At 44.5% G+C, this 20,350-nt stretch overlaps 1 protein-coding gene across 1 annotated transcript; it reads left to right on the top strand.

The window, feature by feature from the left end:
• Nucleotides 1–262: 262 nt before the first annotated feature.
• Nucleotides 263–16,477, top strand: LOC124665581 (glutamate receptor 2.8-like). The gene is made up of 6 exons (XM_047202981.1): nt 263–363; nt 11,003–11,292; nt 14,445–14,926; nt 15,047–15,359; nt 15,452–15,864; nt 15,974–16,477. The coding sequence occupies exons 1-6, from the start codon at nt 263–265 to the stop codon at nt 16,475–16,477; spliced, it is 2,103 nt and encodes a 700-aa protein (XP_047058937.1).
• The last annotated feature ends 3,873 nt before the right edge of the window (nt 16,478–20,350 follow it).

Genomic DNA, 20,350 nt, shown 5'->3' with positions numbered 1-20,350 from the left:
ACCTTTAGAGCTCGTTTAAACCATAGTGAGAAGAAAGTGCCACGGTGTACGTGCGCCGCGCGGGCGGAAATTACCACGCGCCTCGTTACTAGAAACCGCGCGCGCACGACCTAAGGCGTCGCGGCTCTTTAAACACCGGAATGGCAACGACCGCCCTCTACCATTACCATGTTGCCTTGCATACAAGTATGGTGCCAACGCTAGCGGTTCGCATATCTTCCAGACCCGCTCCCCACCGTCGTCAACCACCCGCGGCGCGACCATGAGTGACGTTTCCTGGCCGTCCGACTCCGACGAGCGACGGAAAGCCGCTCAGGTGGCGCCCGCTGGTGGGAAAGGGAACCACCGCGGAGCGCCCGATCGGTCGGACGGTGCTGACGAGGAGGAGGACGCCGCGGACGGCTCGGAGCCGGCGGCTCGGAGCCCGACGACTCGGAGCCCGACGACGCCGATGAAGCGGACGAGGAGGAGGGCGCCGCCGACGGCGCGGACGAGGAGGAGGGCGCCGCCGGCGGCGCGGACGCGGAGGAACATGCCGTGGACGACGCGGAAGAGGACGAGGACTCCGACGCGAAGTGGGCGCGGGCTGGAGGAGGCCTTGGCCGCCGATGAGAAGGCGGCCGCGAAAAGAAGGCTCGCGCGAAGAAGGCAGCCGTGGCGCGGGCGCGGGCGCGGGCCGAGGTGACGGACGAGGAGGAGGAGTACAACGGCTCTTCGGAGTACTCCTCGTCGAAGATGACTCGTCGGAGTCCACCTCGTCGGACGACGGCTCCTCGTCGGAGAAGGCTTCTCGCAAGCGGGGCGCCGAGCGACGACGAGGCGAGTCGTCGTACAAACGTTCCAAGTAGACGACGAGGCATGTCCTCTATATTTTTATACGCATTTTTATCTGCATTTGTAGTATTGTGTGCGGACCTTATATTTTCTGCATTTTAATTATTGTAAGAGGTAATTATGCTATGTACTTCTCCTCATCAGCTTTTCATTTGTCGAAAAAGAAATTTTTATTTACTGGACATGATCACATTACGGAATTATTGTTGCCCAACCATAACATCTAGGCCGAGCATTTTAAAAGCCACGACATCGCGATTATAACAGCTACTAGAATAATTATAGCACACAAGGCGTACCTGAAGACACAATTCCCGTTGGAGAGCATATTTTTTGACCTTATTTATCTTCAACCTTGTTGTCGCCTTTGTTTCGTTTTTACTAATGTTGTGTTCATCGATGATATCAGCCATCATCAACTCGATTCGGCCTTTCTCTTCCGAAGTGTTTCTATTTTTTGTTGGTAGTCATCAATGCTTGTTCCATCTTCCGAATTGTCTCATGAGCCACCCCGAGCTTCTCTTTGACAATCCTCAATTCTTCATCAATCTTCATTTTCTCCTCTCTTTTAAAATTTAGTTCTTCTAGGAGAATTTTTTTTTGCTTGTAGACAATGTTGAAACTGGGCACAGCCATCCCGAATACCACACTCACAGATTGATTCCTACAATAAAACGTGAAAACATATTAAATTCGACATAACTTATGAACTGCACATACCGAAGTGACTCTTCAAGATATTTAGAATCCCATGAGATGAAGACGTTAACTTAGAATCATACCTCATCCGATGAGTTGTGCATGGGTTCGACGCGGTCGATGTCGTCCATAGCCGAAATCACCATGGCGGCGGCGACACTGTAGGTGGAGGCGGGATGGAGATGTCGATGAGATAACGGGTCGAGGGATCCATCTTTTCGTTTGTGGTATACTTCTTTATGCTCCTCGTGGGCCGCAATTGAGGCCCATCCCGGCCCAGACCTTTTATTTAGGTATTTAATCGCCGTACTAATTAATCCTCAAATCTAATTCCCAAACGATCTATCCTCCTCCTCAACGCCTCCTACGATCTACGGCCGGACGCCATTGCGTCCTCGAAGACGTTGATTACGAGCTGACTCGGATCTCATCGCCATGGATGTAAGTATAGTTCGCTCACCTCGTGCCATGCACCTAATTTTTTTTATGAACTCTTGCACGACAACATATGTAGACGCGGTAGATCGTCTTTACTTTGATCTGCCCAAGTTAGATCTGGTCGTCTAATCTTACTTCCCTTGGTTGGTTCGCTTGGGAAAAAAATATCGGCCGACTTAATTAGATCTAGTGGTTAATTTGATCGTACGTATATGACATATGAGAACATTGACATTGATCGGCCATTCCTTGCTACGCCTGCGCCGACTTCGTGCTTTACCGAATTGGAGGAAAAGGCCTATTATAAGGGGTAAGTACGTTTATGGCACTCAATGAGAACACGAGTGTTATGAACAACTTAATTTAGAATTAATTGATGTCCCTTATGTTTTTTAATATTACATGTAGATCCTGGAGAAGAGGAAGAGTATGATTTTGAAGCTTTCATAGAGTATGCAAATCGAGTTAAGATGAATTATGACGATTTTGATGCACTCGAACGACTAGTTGCGAAAACCCTACCAGTAATTCCATTGTACGTGTGCACCATCAAGAAATCACACATCGTGAAGAATAAAGCAAAGATGGTAATTAATTTTGATTTCCATCATTTCTTACTACTAACCAAGATATGCCGATAATTGGTACTGTCAAATTTATGTGTAGTACTTCTCAAGGAGGTTCACCCTCAAGCACATTCCGCCCAATATTCAGCTACCGACAACCATAAAGCTTTACTCTCCAGGTGCCAATGTTACGGAAGTTACGATGGTGATGAACATGTCAACGGTGAAAGGAGTACCAAAAGGAGGTGCCATGATAACATCACTTTGGATGGATGTGGTGAGGCGAGAATGGCATGAAGAAAAATCAGAAATACGTGTTACGGTTCCGTAAGCAAGGAGAAGGTGGTCCGAAGATTATGCTTGATCGTGTGTGAGAGCAGCCCGGTTCGGACTTCGCTCGTGAAGACTACTATAGCTATCTAATTTTTTTTGTTTATGTCATGTCCGTTGGTACACTTTTAGTATGGTGCACATTTATGTCATTTTTAATGGTTTCTCACTTTTATGACAATGTGTGAAGAGTTCGATCGTGAATGCTTATTAATTATATCCAGCTTATTTCTCTACAAGTGTTGTATGAGGGTTGTAGCATTGTGAAATTTGTTGATGCCCCACTCGACGGTGGCACTATAGATATGTCAATTATGTGCATTGCGAGATCTAGTAATGTGCAAAAAAGACCATATTTTTTTAAAAATTCTTCGTTACAAACAATTGAAATCGTAATTAAAAAATATTTTGCACCGTCGTACTAGCTACAAGCCATTGTTGTGTGGTGCCATGCGGAACCATGGTATGCTTGTAGGTGATCGAGCACCTTTGAACATGTATATATTGTTGCTCCAAAAGAGAGAGAGAAGTAAGTTATCGATTCGTACGCCGAATGCAAAGCGGTGTCTTATCACATGCATAGAGTGGCCTCCGTGTATGGGCTGGGTACTAACGGGCTGGCCCCAGATATCCATCGAGAGCTTGCCTAATTATAGTATTAACAGCAGATGCCCTAGTTAGCGGCACGTCCGACGCACAACGTGTAACTACCCACGATTTCTTCTTCAAGTCAACGTCGCCTTCCATCGCCGTCTGGAGAATATAGGAGTCCTTTCGTCGGCGGAGCCTACAGCTCAATCTAACGACGGCAACATCCGTGTTCCAGCCTTCCAGAGTGCGCGCGTTTGCAATCTCGTTTATCATCGATCCTTTCGCCCACTTGATCTAGAGTGCGCTTGATCTAAACCTTCATTCTTTGCCGGACGTGTAAGTTTTAGGTTGACATTTACTGTCGTAGATGGTTATTAGGAGATTTTCTATGTCGGCAATAATTGTTGTTTGTATATGTTATTTGCAGAATGGATGAATTAGATGGCCCGGTCTATTGTGACCACACATTGTGGACGAATCTCGTAGCCACTTTCTCAGGACCTCAACGTGCGAGGTTTAGCTCTACTAGTTTGCGGACGATGTTGCAACTGCCAGCCTTCGCCACACGCACAAATATGATTAGATTTATGATAGAGCTATATGATACTAAAACTGAGACATTCGTCGTACAAGACAAGGCGGAGAGCGATAATCGCAACCTCTCGTAGACATAGAATGCATTTATGGTCTACGTAATGAGGGTTTTTCCGCTTTTGATATAATTGATCAAGAATGTCTAACAAGTAGAAGGAAAATACCGCCTAGTTATCTCGGCAAGTCTAGTGGAAATCTAGTTATTTCCGACTTGATTGCTGACATACGAGAGAGAAAGCTTCCGATGATGACTTTGTGCGGAAGCGAGTGCTTGTGCTAATTGGCACGGTTACGGCGCCATACGGCCCAAAAACAGTCGATAGAGATCACTATTGTTTAGTGGAGGATGTTCCTAGAATATTTCAAATTAACTGGAATCACTTCACATTGCGCTACCTCCTCGATAATTTGTCTGCTTACACAAGATCAGCAGCAAAAGGTAGGGGATGGCCGGTTGGAAATCTTTGTCTCACTCGGGTATGCAAACATGATTAGCACTATATTTGATGTATGTGACAATTTGAAACTTATTTCATTTAAAATGTGTTGTTTGTAGCTACTATACTTGGGAAAAGGTGGTAGTCGTGGATGATCCTACGTATATTCCACACAAGTCTATTAGGCCACTAATGAAAAAACTGGACTGAAGCGGAAGCAGAAAGGAGGTCGCAGTACGACTATGCAAATGGTCGTGGGAGAGGCAAAGTGAAGGTTTTGTTTTTTTATCACTACTTCTAGCTACATTATATCATAGTCGATGTTGTGTTGTTATATTAATTTATGCCATTTGTTTTCTAATTTGACATGCAGATTATTAATGATCTTACACCTCAAGCCAATGCCGGTGCGCAAACAAAGCAGAACACATCGCGGAATGGTGAACAGATCACGTTCGACACGTTCGAGACAGAGGCGTAGTAACAAGGACATACTATTGGAAAGTTTGAAGAAGGAGCCGACGGATCACATTGACACACAATTAGCACTTGTACCAAAGAGATGTGCGGAGGTGAGGAGCCATACATTTTACGAACACGAAAGTTTTACATTATCGGTAATGAATAATTATGGTACTACTTGTTTTGCGGGAAGTTCTAAAAATGCTAAATAAGAATGGTGTCATGTACAAACCGGTTGAAGGATCGGAGTCGGATAAAGGAGGAGATGAGGAAGAAGACACTTCTATTCACATCGATGATTCATCTAAGAAAGAATTCATGTACAAGAACGAGTTCGACGAGTTAGATGCTTTAATTAGCAATGTAACAAAGACTTCGGTAAGTTTGTCACACCTCCTAAGCATAATGGGGTGCCGGAGGCGGGAGATAATGTGTACGTCACACCGGGAAACTTCGGTAACACGGAGGGTACACAAGATAATCCTTTTATCTTAAATGATACCACAAAACCGGCATCATCCTCGGATATACGTATACCGGATGACATTTTCGCAAGATCTACCACCAAGGTGAATGCTTGGACAGAAGGATGATGACCTACATGACGGTGAACATGAAGTTATGAGTACTCATAGTGTTGAAACAATGGAACGAGAGGCTAGTAGGAAGAAGGGCAATACAGCAAAGTGTGCAAATAGTAATGGTAGAAGGAGAAACGCAGCGGCGGTACAAGTTGGAGGGAAAAGGAAACGGACGACGAATCAAAAATATGGATCACCATATGTGGTCGCGAAACCTAGAGCAAAACGTCAAAGCCGTGTAAAGAAAGGTAACACCATTTATTCGTTATTTCTTTGTTGGCAAATAAATGATGCTGCAACTCTGTAACACATATGTTATTACTATTATGTGCATCGGGGTTGTTTGCAGAACATGAAGTTGGGGTATCTTCGGCGGTACCAACACGAGCAGGAAATAGAAGCTGCCACTTTATATGTTAAAACAATATCCAAGCTACCAAAAGAAGCATCTAAAGGAGTGTACAAGAATGAATATGGCGCCAGCTTGTCTTCGAGAAAAGCTTAACGTCGTTCTTGCGCACGAATGGCTATCCGATAATGTAAGTCTTCAAAACCAAAAGTTTGCGTTATACTCGTAATTAAACTATTTGAATTTGAAAATATTGTTGTTGCTATCAGATTATTGATGCTTGCTATTGGGTATTTGTCTCTCCGTGTTGGGTACGATCGAATGTTATGTCCTGCGTGGAGGACAAACTATCTCCTTGAACAAGCGAGAAAAACAATACGAGAAAAAAATACACTATTAGAAATATAGATGAGGTAGTTACAAGACCAGGGAGCCTTAGGTAGGGTTATGGATGAATATTTCAAGCGTGAGAAGGTAACAACACTTTCTTTCAATGTTTCATGCGAAATTAGAATAAAATAATATGATAATTGACAAAGTTTTTTCCTTCTCTTGTAGACATTTTTCGCACTGAACATACGGAAAACTCATTACGTAACTGTTGTCATGCATACAAAGAAGAAGGAATTCCAGGTCCTTGATCCTCTCGTTTGGTTTAGGGGTGTCAAAATCAGTTGTGGAAGACTTGGTATTACACTCTCTACACACATGTCTTTGTGTACTTTCTCATGTACGTACGGTAATATATTTGTTGTTTCGTAGATTGGGCAAATTTCACAGGACATACAAGAAGCAAACAATACTTGTGACACGAGAATATCCGGATGTCGAAGAATGGCCTATTAAAAGATATGACATCCCTAAGCAAACCGATGAGTAAGTACCTATATTGCATTACACATAAAGAAAGTCGGTTTTGTATATGCGGACACTTTTAAATTTTGTCACATTATATACCAGACAATTCATGCGGATTATGGGTATTGCAATGTATGGAGCACCGGGACGGAGATCGGATGACTTGCCCGGTTTCTCGGGTTGGCTATACTATGTTCCATGCACTCGGTTAATTTTAACAATGTTAACAACCCATGTGTATAACACCTTATAATGTTTTGGCAGGCCACGAGTCGATGAATCGAGAGAAAGTACAGTTGCAAACATTGTTTTATCACCACACAACATTCTTGAGAAGGTGAAAAACAAAGTGAGATTGCTAGCAAAGACCAAGAAAATATAAATTTGATAGTGTGACTGTTCGGTTTGCTACCGATGAAGGTTTCCGGACACATGTAATATTGAATTTTTAATTGTCTTCGGTTGTAAACAATATTTATTCGGTTAAGATTATCTACAAAATTTTGTAACATTGATTTTATTTCCCATTATCGAAAGTATGCAATTATTTTTATCTTTGTACATGCATGCTATGATGATTATAAGGAAATGCCTACTTCACAATATATAATGTCTTTTGCCATTTTTACAAAAGAACACCGGAGAATTAAGAACATCGAGTACAAAATAAAAACATCGATACGTTGCAAACATTAACAACTCCATCAAATACAAAGCTATAGTCGTCCCATTCATAATTAAGGAAATTTACTGCCCTTTAGATAACTATGAAAGAACTACCCTTCTCGCTGCAGGCACATTCCTGCACATGTTCACGGACATAAAATTACACAACAACTCATATGAATCTTTTAAAGTATATGAAACAAAATGGCAGTAAAAACTTACTTCGGATGAAATATGCATATTGGGTTTCTTCTGTTATGCCCTTCTCCTTGGCATGCCCCGCACATCGCACCCTGCGTTCCTTGTGTCCTAGTGGTCTTCCATTTTTAGTCATTGGAGATTTACGCGCTTCTTGCCTAGGTGCACCCTTAGTGGACACTTTCAAAGGATCACCAACAACAATATCGCATGGTCCACTAGCATCTTCATTTTCATGCACCGACCTCGAGGGGACCATATGCTTTACCTTTAGCATACCCCTCTCTTCTAGAAATTATGCCATCAATGGTACTGTTCAGCAGATCATATTCCTCTGAATTGTTTAATGCAATATGCATAGCCTGTGATACCTTAATATTCATCCTGCTGTATTTCATCCGCTCCTCGCCCGGACCAACCCCACCCAAACATGTCGCTGGTGCGTTTAGATGGCAACCCTAACCTCGGCATTTTTTGTGAATCGTCGTAGAGCACAACATTGTGGAATTTCAGTAAATTTCAAGAAATGCAGCACATGCGGTATGTGCTTGCAAGGGATCCCCTTTCTAATCATCCTTTGACAACTGCACCTTATAATTTCTGCCTCCTTGGGTCTATATTCCACGTAGAACCTGGTCCTTACATGATTCCTCCATGCCACAATGAAGATGTTTGAGTCTCCTGCCTGCATTTTTTCTAAGATCTCTATGCCGCCAATCTTTGAAAGCTCACCTTGAATAATACAGAACACAGCAGGAGTGAAGATTTTTGCAGCGACAACCTCTAGTTCTCCGAAATTAGTAATTGCCACTCGGTGTAGTCCGTGAAGCCGTGCGATCGTCGTGGGCTTCGTTCTCACGGAGACGGACAATTGCGTTGTCGTAGTGCATAATCATATCAACAATTGTCATTTCCCCATCTAGGTGCAGGTGCGGACAAGAGTTTAAACTTTCACTCCGCTGGTTACTTTTCATACCCAACCGGAATCCTTGAGAGAGATACGCTGCAGCCCAAAGTTTCCTCTTGGTGTACATCCTCTTCATCCATGTTACGGTTTTTGGGGATTGCCATTTTCTCGTAAAATGCATGCCATCGCTCCTCAAATACTTGCTACGAGGTGGTGTAATACAAAAGAGTCCCGAACTCGTTCGGTGACTTGTTAGGTAGATGCATCTCCATATTTTTTTCAATGTGGAAGGCTGCAGATGCGATGCGGCACACCGAGAAAATACTTCGCCGATTGCGGCGATCATCGCGGCATCCGCATCCGTGATTATCGCCTTTGGCTTCGTTGACACATCGCTTTGAGGAAAGTCTTTAGAAGCCAAACATATGTTTGTTCATTCTCACTTGAAAGGATGGCACACCCAAAAACCGTTGTCCTACGGTGGTTGTTCAAGCCCACAAAAGGAACAAATGGCATCTTATATTTATTCATCTTGTATGTGCTATCAAACACCGAGCACATCTCCGTAGTCCTCGGTAATCCCTACGTGACCGGGAATCACACCCGAACATGTGCTTCGGACGGCCTTTTTCATCAACGTCATATTCAAAGAAAAATTCAGGGTCCCTCTTTTTCCTCTTTGACATAATGCGGATGGTCGTGGTAGCGTCACCGTCGAAAAGCAGCCTCCTCCTCTCCCTAGAGCACATGTTGTACAAATCCTTTCTTGTGAATCCAACACCGGAAAATGAACCGGAGCTCGCAATGAATTTTCTCATAATGAGGTGCTTCCGATTCCCATGGATCCCATTGATAATATCTCGGATCTCTGCGCGTCGTTGATCGTCCTATGGGACCGAAGAAACGGAGTCCGACATGGTTCGGATGGGTCATGGTTATGTTTGTCACGAAAATCTTCAACAACCCGTAAACCAGTTCTTCCATCAAACTTGACCACCAAACGTGCCTTGCGGCCGCAGCGAGACTCGGTGTCCGTGCCTATATACACGGCCTTCCGTGGTCGGTTGGTTTTTGGGACGTACGCCCTGTCCGGAACACACAAAACGCCTTAACCGAATTACTCCATCATCAAACCGCTTAACCTGGTCAAGCCGGATGCTGAACCCATAATCTTTAGCATATCCGTTGTAGAAAGAATATGCTTCGTTGCTTCAGAAATAAAAGTCATCTCTTTTATCATCCGAGTATAAATCCCGATCACTATCGGGATATTCATTGCCATTGCTACCTTTGTGTGGTTTCTCAGGCTGACTAGCGCTCGGCGTCGCCCGCAAGTAGAAAACGTAGGCATTAATTAAAACTATAAATTTATGTGTTCCAGCTATATAAGACCGATAAAAAAGAGATAACAACCCGGCTCATGTCAACGGAATCCTCGAGAACCGATGCACCTTCCACATCATCGGTGTGGCCCGTGTCCAAGTCAGATTCACCGTAATAGTCGTACTCAAGCTGCGTGTCAAATTGTTCCTGAAATTTATTAATGCATTTCGAAATTTAGTAACCGTAAATTTTACGAGTTGCCATCATTTCATGCATCATTTTATGTCATCTGTATGAGTCACTACACATACCTCACTAGTATTTAGACTGTCCGTGTGTTCACCATGGTTCTCATCATTTTGATCGTACGTGTGTTCGCTATGGTTGTCAACATTATCAAATTCATCGTACGCAATCTGCATAAATTATGACATGAGGAACCATATATAATTTGATGATGCTTGGACTGCTGGTAATCGAAATGAAAAATAGTGGCTCACATCAAACTCATCTTCGCTCCAGCCGGCTTCGTGCTGCAAATTTTCCTCCATTTCGAGTCATCGGAATTATAGCCGACGTACTCGTTTTGTTCCTCAATCATACCAGATATAGAGTTCTCCATATTCTGTAGTATTGGACCATAATTAGAATTGAAAAACCGGCAGAATTGCGTCCTCTTACTATGCTACAAGATGAAGTCATGGTACCTGTAATTTTAAACCCTAGCGGGGAAGATGCCGAGCCGGTGGCGCGCCTTTCCAAGGTCGTCGATCTGCGGGGGCTTCGCGCGCGGTCGGCGGCGTCGACGTGCGAAACAACCACCGGCGGCGACGGACGTGCCGGCAACAACCGCCGACGGCCGGGCCGGCAACAACCGCTTGCGTTCAACCTAGAGACGGCGTGGAACAGACTCGATCGGATCTCCGGTGCCGATGAAAACGATGCATGCAATGGGAGCTAATCACGGTGATTAGCTTAGCACGTGGGACCCACCCACGTGGGGTCGTCCGTATAGATACGCCCAGGCCCGGTATACCCATACGAGTCTTGCACTGGGCTTGGATATGGGTTTCGGCGGGCAGCACAAAAAAAACAAAATCGGGACCACCGTACCCCTTCGGCGATAAGTCGCGAGTTTGGAGAGGGCTTAAGTTACATCCACTTAGTAGATCGCGCATCGAGTGCCCAACAAGGCGCTCGCTCGTCTTCCTGTCTTTGCTCGGGCTTTGGAACGCTGCCCCTGGGTTGTCACCCACGGCAACGGCGGCGGCGGAGACGGTGACGGCATCGGTGCGGGTGGGCGTCGTGCTGGACCTGAGGAGCGACGTGGGGAGGAAGAGACATACGTGCATTTCCATGGCGTTGCACGACTTCGACCTCAGGCACCCGAGCTACGCCAAGCGGGTGGAGCTTCACGTGATGGATTCCCGCGGGGACGCCGCTACGACAGCACATGCTGGTAACTAAACGTGCACCTCTTTTAGTGCTTAGTAGTGGTACAACTTTTTTTTACAAAAAATTCCGGATACTGGTACAACTTTAAGCTCAATACAAATACATGATATACCTTATTTTTATGAGAAACACAGTACAAAGGAGTACAAAGTATAAACATAGACGCTGATAAATATGTACATATATACACTCATCCAGTGATGGGGCGCCCATGTTTTGGCAATTTTGCTTATTGCACACTGAGAAAATATTACAGCAAAATATTACACCATGTAGTACTTCCCCTAGGCCCGCCTTTTTCTGCCATGTTTATAAAGAAAAGTATTGGGAAAATTCGTTACGGTGCTCCCGCCATGTGTTGGTTATCTGCTTGACGTGCACCCTTGCACAACGTTTGAGCCTGGACCATTAGCAGAGGCAGCGACCAAGAATAGGAAGACGAGCTGGTAGCAGCCACCAACAGGACCGGGACGACATGCTAGAGATGCGGCTGACCATGGCGCTGATAGGGATGGCTCGGCTGTTCGCGATGTTGTTGGCGAGGCGAGGAAACAACCTCACTATACCTGCCGACGACGGCTTGCCGCGCCAACATAGGTGCCGGGTGCTAGAGCTCGCCAGCGTTGGTCCTTAGGGTTTTGGGTGTAGGGGTTCGCCAGAGACCGGGGAGGTGGGTAATTTAGAGGTGGTGGAGGACTGTGGATGCGGTGGCTCACATAGGGTGGAACGATTTGCATGGCGGGTACAGCGGGGTTGGGGCAAGCTGCTTGTGCGGTGGAGACAATGGTGAGGAAGAAGATAGGAGAAGAAGAATACCACTACAATGGCAATGGTGGGTTGTGGCCCATGATGACGGTGTGCATGTATCAACTCCATACATGACACATTAAGTTCCAAATAGAGCCACCCGTTGCTCTCATGGAAAGTTAGTTTCGCGTGGCCATGCGGTCGATTCAGAATGGGCCATGTTGCGGGCTGGTACTTTGTCAGTGTATTGTCTAGCTATTGTTCACCTATCTATTTTGTCTCTAACTTTTAAGAGATACCTAATCTCTTTTCTGTTCCATTCAGCATTAATATGTCTCTGATAATATATCATAGGTAATAGGAAACTAGCCCTACTCACAGTTAAATAATTCGGTATATAGAGCAGCCCCATCATTGGCCTCGCTAAAGTAAAGTAATTCACTCTTGTGGAATTTATTTCGAGTTCCAAAAGTAGCTCGAAAGCAAATAAAATTAATTTCTTATTTCTTTCCTTACCGAGATCATCTTTCATAAAGTGAATCATACTGTCAACATATTGATGGATAGGAAGTCTACGATCTACTAGATGTGAAATCACTTCCTCAATTTTCTGATCATATTTTGCGTGTTCAATCCTAACTGTAACAAATCTTCCACTATATTAATGGGGAAGTATTTGCCAACATGATCATTAACTTTGATTGCCAACACTATCTCTAGAAAAGAAATTATGAACTAAAGCATGCTACTCTTATGAGAAATCTTTTATCCTGAGAGTTCATTGAAGAAAAAATTCCCTTAACTTTGTCATAAAATAAATTCAACATCAATAATTAATATTAATTTTATGACATGGTCTTCATCTAGTATACCTCTTCATTTTTTTCCAATGCAGTTGATGGACTGTTTAATGTAGAATTAGTACCCATCAAGGATATTTCTTGCTTACAAGTTTGTGTGGAACGATCAACATGTTCAACCACCAAATTCAGCCTAATTGTCATGATTTTTCTGAATATTTTGAAGCTAACATTAAAAAAATGGATAGGGTTCTGTTGTTGAAATTTATTTTCTTTATTACTCTTTCATCGACAAAATTACCTCACCAAAATTTAAATATGTCTAGCTAGTTGTTCAACATGAAGAAAGCCGGATAAATCTAGAATGTTTGTTTTAATGAAGTCCAAGTTGTGGTAGAAATCAGCGTGTATCGTCATTCAAATCCATCTATAATCTTTTCTAAGTTACACTTGGAGTCAGTTAAACAATAGCCACCGGCCATACTAGATACTGATTTCCTTTATCGGTCGGTTCAACTGTGTCACCAACTTAAATATCAATGTTTCATATTTTTCATAGAGCTGATAGCGTGTGCATGCGTAGTAGGTATATATGTTCGTTCTCAGAACTAATCGGCAGAAGCTGCTTTCTAGTGGCTGGCCCAGTGCGAGCCTTGCTTCCGTGTCCTCCCTTACCAAAACTTGAAGGGATAAGTCTTTTTCGGTGCTTTCTTTTTTAGGCCGCAAAAATTCATATCAAGTTGTATATATCCTCGTATAGATATACTAGGTGTACGTAATGTTCGTATCGATCGATGTGGCTGTCGGTATATTTTAACCGTCAGCGCGTCTAACTACTGAACAATATAGACTTAAACGGATCGTACGGACTACCCTAGATCTTGTACTTTTTTTTTTTATCATTGCACCCCTGGTTACGAAGAGGTATGAAGAGATCATGGCCGTTCATGTGTTTCAGTTCAAAGGGGGACACCGAAGGAAAAATGGGCCCAGTGGAGCATTAGCGTGGGAAATTATCCAGCCAGTGTCATTTTCAAAGCAGAGTGTTTGCTTAACAAAAGGACCACACACACCTCTAGTTCCTCAGTTTGATATGATGCTATATATAAAATGTAATAGTGCTAAATAAATTCTCTTGGGTAATTATTTTGACACCACGCTATTTGAGCGGAAAGTCCTTTTGGCTCTTGAGCTTCATTGCTCCTTGCATATTAAAAAAACTAGTAGTTTAAAAAAATCATGAAACAAAATCTGAAAAATAATTAATGATGTATCCCACAAAAATGCAAAATCTCATTTCGAAATGTTTTCTATTCTAAGCTGCACAAAAATGACAAAGTCTAGATTTTTTTTGGAGATCTGAAATCACTATACCTAGATTCACACTTTTGTCATTTTTGTGTAGCCCAAAATACACATTATTTCCAAATGATATTTTGCATGTTTATGGAGTACTGTACTAGCTACATAAAAGAAAACAGATTTTTTTGCAACTCAGCAATATGATTTTCAAGTTTTTTTTGGTAGAAGGGATTACTGACGCTTATGTGCACCAAATCTCCACTCCTATTTGCTTGGTTAATTATTTTGTTGCGTATGAGCTTTGCAGCCGAGGATCTGATCAAGAATGTCCGAGCGCACGCCATCATATGGGGTCCTCACACGCTGACCAAAGAGGATCATGTCTCACACTTGGGCCGTCAATCCGACCACAACCATATCCCGGTTATCTCCTATTCCAGCACTTCACCAGCATCATGTACCTTCTGGATAGAAGATCCTGTAAAAGCTTCTGGAGGCCACCCGAAGTTTGGCTTTACACTTGGAAGTGGCAGTATAACGTTTCTTAATCTGAAGACTGATAAAAGAAACGGCGCAAATCTGGATTGTGAAGGTCCACGTATGAAGATTGCGGTGCCTAAAAAACAGGGTTTCAAAGAATTTGTGGATACTACTGATCCGAATAACATCACTGGATATAGCATTGATATCTTCAAGGCTTCATTGGAGACTTTATATCCTATTCCATGCTATGACTATTCTGTTTTTCAAGGTACCTACGATGAGCTAGTAGGCAACGTATCTTCAGGGGTGAGACTTACTCCCGCACAATTTCATGCCATCCTCTTACAACCTTTCATGAACAACTTCTTAACTTATTGTTCCTCAATATAAAGTTTAATATCTGGTAATTTACTTGGGGATAAACAGACCTATGCCGCTGCAGTAGGCGACGTGACCATAACCGCAGAACGGGTCACTTGCACGGACTTTACAATGCCATACACACAGTCCGGTGTCTCTATGCTTGTTCTCGCCGAGGATGAACCAAATACAATACGGTGGACATTTGTAGAGCCACTAAATTGGAGGCTCTGGTTTGCAAGCCTGGTCTTCTTCTTGTATACTGGCTTTGCTCTGTGGATGATTGAACTGCCCAGAAATCAAGAGTACCAAGGATCAAGTTTGAGACAGTGTAGTACTGCCCTCTACTTTGTTTTCTCTACTTTGACTTTTTCTCATGGTTAGTACTACAAGCTTAACCTTCTCAACACGTATGATTATTATCATAGTTCTGAAATGATATAACCTCCTAATCGGTTATTCCATGCACAGGTCAAAGTATTAGAAGCCCCTTGTCAAAAATTGTTGTGGTGATATGGTGTTTCGTAGTGTTGATTCTAGTACAGAGCTACGCAGCAAGCTTGTCATCTATCTTAACCGCAAAGAGGCTTCGTCCTTTCATGAATGATTTTGACCAGCTCCAGCGCAGTGGCGACTTTGTAGGATACCAAACTGATTCGTTTGTTCGCTCCTTCTTGATGAATCATAAATTCATTGAAAGTAGGCTAAGGAACTACACGACGAAAGAAGAATATGCTGAAGCTTTAAGGCTGGGGTCAAAGAATGGAGGGGTGTCGGCTATCATCGATGAGATTCCCTATTTAACGTCTTTCCTCTCTTATCGGCATTACAAAAATAATTTTAAGATACTCGGGAGCATATACAAGACTCCTGGGTTTGGGTTTGTAAGCAACTCGACCTAATTCCTTGGTATATTCTAATTTTATTCTTGCAGCACTATGCTGCATTTTTGCGGCAAAATTAATTGCTAACATCATCTTCATATCTCTCCAGGCATTTCATCTAGGTTCTCCACTCGCGCATAATCTTTCGATTGCCATCCTGAATCTTACAGGAGGGGGCTCAGAAATCGAAGCGAAGTGGTTTGGAAGATTCTCACCACCGATCGGTGTTGGCACGAACAATGATTCCGGGCCTCTCACTTTAGAAAGCTTCTCTGGTCTCTTTATCGTCACGGGTTCCATTTCGACTCTGATGCTTCTGGTAAGCATTGCGAGGAGGCTTTATGCCAAATGTACCAGTTTGGGAAAGGCTGATGTGGGAAGCGTCAGCTATATTGGTGTCGACGACAACTTGGATCCGTTACAGAATGGCACGGGCAACAATCCTAGCCCTGATCAAGAACCCATCAGTGAAATCGATAATGACGATTTGCAGGGAGTCCATGCGGACGGACAAAATGCTCAAGAAGAAGCGCCTGGTCCAGTGCAGCAGAATGGCACAGACGGAGGTTCTGAGCCTGCAGAACACATTCAGATTGAGATGGGCACTATATGAGATGGAACCGCTACACAAGTTCTTCTATTTCCACACAAGCAATGCTGCACTCCACAGGTTGGATTATACTACTAGACAGACATAGTCTGTGTTTCTCCTCTCTTTCACAAAGTAGGAATACCTTTAGCGAGTTATGTGAATATGTATCTCTTCAGATAGATATTACTGCACTACTTATGTTGTCTTTTAGAAGCAAACGATGTACTAGGTTCCCCAGATCTGTTTGTAAATACACGACGACGTACAAAAAGACATGGTATTTCGGGGCCACAGCCGCTCCCCGATTCCTAGGACTTGCGTGACTTGCCTCTCGGTGATGAACTGTTATTTCGGGGCCAAAAGGAAGGTTCTAATTGACCTCTAGCGAGTCACGCCGCCGCCAGGGACGAGTCGCGCCGCCACCAGGCCGTCTCCCACCGCGGCCAGGCCGTCCTCCGTCGCGGCTAGAGCGCCCCCGCCCACCGCGCTGCCCCGAAGACCGCGCCGCCGCCAGGCCATCTCCCGCCGCCGCCAGGCAGACCGTCTCCTGCGCCGCGGGACGGACGCCTTCCGCGAGGCCGCGGCCCGGGCGGCGCGGGACCTCCCGTCCTCCGCGCACGCGCTCGATGGGCTCGCCGACATCGTCGCCCTGGGCAAGGACGCCCTCGCCCAGGCCGCCGCCTCCTCCGCCTCCCCCCCGTCCGCGGACGCCGAATCCGACCTCAGCTCCGCGTCGGGCCACCTCCGCTACTACAGCCGCTTCGAGGCGCAGCTGCGCGCGCTCCAGTCGGATCCGGCCACCTTCGCCGCCGATCCCGACGACGTCGAGGACTTCGCGGGCTGGAGGAGGGAGGCCGGGTTCTGCGTCGACGAGCGGCAGGAGGAGATCGAGGCGCTCTGCTACGAGAGCGACGCCGTGGAGGGCATGCTGGACCGGCTCGTGCCCGCCGCTGTGGACGCCGAGCTGTTCTGGGCGAGGTACTTCTACCGCATCCACAGGCTCAAGCAGCAGGAGGACGCCAGTGGCCAAGTTCGTGAAGCGGGTCATCGCGCAGGAGGAGGAGGAGGATCCCAGCTGGGAGCTGGATGATGAGGAACCAGCACCAGAGGAGGAGATTAAGCAGGCATCGATCAGTGAAGAACCAAAACTTTCTTCTAATTTGATTAGCCTAGGGGTTTCCTTGGGTTTTCGGTCTGATGAGATTTCTGTTTCGGCTAATGTGTTGAGACAAACGGAGCTTGACCGTCTAACGGTTGCTCCGAATGTCTCCATCGGGCCTGAAACGACAGCTTATAGACGATGATGATGATGACGACATCCTAGATGGTCAAATTCTCTCGGCTATAATTGGCAACATTTCAGAAGTTGATTTAGAACACGCGGAGCTTAGTTCTGATTTACAAGCGTCCGAACGTGGTTCTCGATCATCGGCTGGAAAGAAATCTCGCAGGTATGATAAGAACTCTAAATCTAAAATAGTTTCTCGATGAATGGCATGTTCCGGAATAGCAGAGGTCTTCGTGACTTGGCTAAGCATTCCCACATTGCTGATGGTTGTAGAGATTATGATTTAGATTTTCTTGCTATTTCGGAGACGGGTAGGCGGAATTTCTCTCAAAGTTTTCTCGACCGTTTGTCAGGCGGGATTAACTTTCGGTGGTTTTCTCGCCCGCCCCGTGGTAGGTCCGGGGGCATTTTACTCGGCGTTCGTACGTACACCATGACCGTTTTGGCTAGTTCTGATGGAGAGTATCACATTAAACTCGACATTCAGAATAAAGCAGATGGTTTCATATGGAGTCTGGTCGCTGTATATGGTGCCGCCCAGGAAGTGTTTAAGGCTAACTTTTTACGTGAGTTGGTAAACCTTACAAAGGATAATCCTTATCCGATTTTAATCGGAGGTGATTTTAATTTGTTGAGGTTCCCTCATGAGAAAAGTAAAGGCCGCTTTGATGGTCATTGGCCTTTCTTGTTCAACGCTGTCATCGATAGCCTGGATTTAAGAGAGGTGTTTATGACTCGGTCGGCAGTTTACTTGGGCAAACAGCTTGCCGGAGCCCACATACGAGAAACTAGATCGCGTGTTGATGGATACCGAATGGGAAAGTAAATACCCTATGGTGTCGGTCCGTGCACTAGAACGTATTGAAAAACTGTTCGACCACGCTCCCATCCTTCTAACCATCGGGAATCCCAGACCCGTTTGTAAACGGCCGTTCAAATTTGAACTTGGCTGGATATATCGAGAGGGATTTCATGATATGGTTAAAAGGGTTTGGGAAAGACCGGTCGGGGGAAGTACACCTATCTTGAGATGGAATAATAAAATGCGGTCTATGCGCAAACATCTCTCCGGTTGGGCTGCCCATACGGCTGGTATTCTTAAAAAAGAAAAGACTCGCTTATCAAATGTGATTGATGAGCTTGAGGCTGTTACGGAGATTAGACCACTGTCTACACATGAGATTGAACTTAAAAATCAATCCAATGAACAGATGGCCGGTCTTCTCCGCGAAGAGGAACTCAAATGGTATCAACGATCCAAGGCTCAATTCATCTTGGAAGGAGACTCAAATACGAGGTATTTCCATGGCTTAGCCAATGGGAGACACCGGAAAAAACGTATTCACTCTCTTATTCAAGATGAAGGGTTGATTGAAGGCCATGAGCAACTCAAGTCTTACATTACTAACTATTATAAGGGTCTGTTTGGTCCTCCGGAGGAAAGTAATTTTACTCTTAACGAGGACTTAACGGATGATATACCCCAAGTTTCTTTGGAAGAAAACGGCTTGCTAACTGCACCTTATACTGAGGAAGAGGTTAAGAAGGCAGTTTTCCAAATGGAATGCAACAAAGCACCGGGTCCAGATGGTTTTCCAGCAGAGTTTTATCAAACCTTCTGGGATACTATTAAATCGGACCTTCTAGATCTGTTCAGTGATTTACACATTGGACAACTAGAATTATTTCGTCTAAATTTTGGTGAAGTTATCTTGTTACCGAAAATTAATGAGGCGAGAAAGGATCCAACAATATAGACCCATTTGCCTATTAAATGTAAGTTTCAAGATTTTCACTAAAGTGGCCACCATTAGACTTAATACGGTTGCGGATCATGTGGTTTTACCATCGCAAACAGCCTTTATGCAAGGACGGAATATCCTTGATGGAGTGGCGGTTTTGCATGAGACGGTACATGAGATGCATTCTAAGAAATTAAATGGGGTTATTTTAAAGCTTGATTTTGAGAAGGCGTATGATAAAGTTAAATGGTCTTTCCTTCAACAGACACTCAGGATGAAAGGCTTTTCGCCTGAGTGGCGAGCTCTAATTAATGATTTCGTGTATGGTGGTAGTGTGGCTATACGGGTCAATGATGACACCGGACACTACTTCCAAACGCGAAAAGGGTTACGCCAAGGGGATCCGTTATCTCCGATGTTGTTTAACATCGTAGCGGATATGTTGGCGGTACTCATAGAGCGGGCCAAGTCTGATGGTCAAATTGAAGGGGTGATTCCACATCTAGTTGATGGTGGCTTATCAATCCTTCAATACGCCGATGACACAATTCTTTTTATGGATCATGATCTTGAAAAAGCTCGAAATCTGAAATTAATTTTAGCAGCTTTTGAGCAATTATCGGGATTGAAAATTAACTTCCATAAAAGTGAATTGTTCTGCTTCGGTGATGCCCAAGACGATGTAGCTCTGTATACAGAGCTATTTGGTTGCGGGCAAGGCCAATTTCCGATTCGCTATTTGGGTATTCCGATTCACTATCGGAGACTTACAATTGCGGAATGGAAATCGGTGGAAGAAAGATTACAAAAACGCCTCGGTAGTTGGAAAGGTAAACTGTTGTCCCCGGGTGGAAGATTGGTACT

The sequence above is a fragment of the Lolium rigidum genome, chromosome 1 (assembly GCF_022539505.1).
Source record: "Lolium rigidum isolate FL_2022 chromosome 1, APGP_CSIRO_Lrig_0.1, whole genome shotgun sequence".
Taxonomy (NCBI): Eukaryota; Viridiplantae; Streptophyta; class Magnoliopsida; order Poales; family Poaceae; genus Lolium; species Lolium rigidum.
This window is presented reverse-complemented; position numbering and strand designations above follow the sequence as displayed.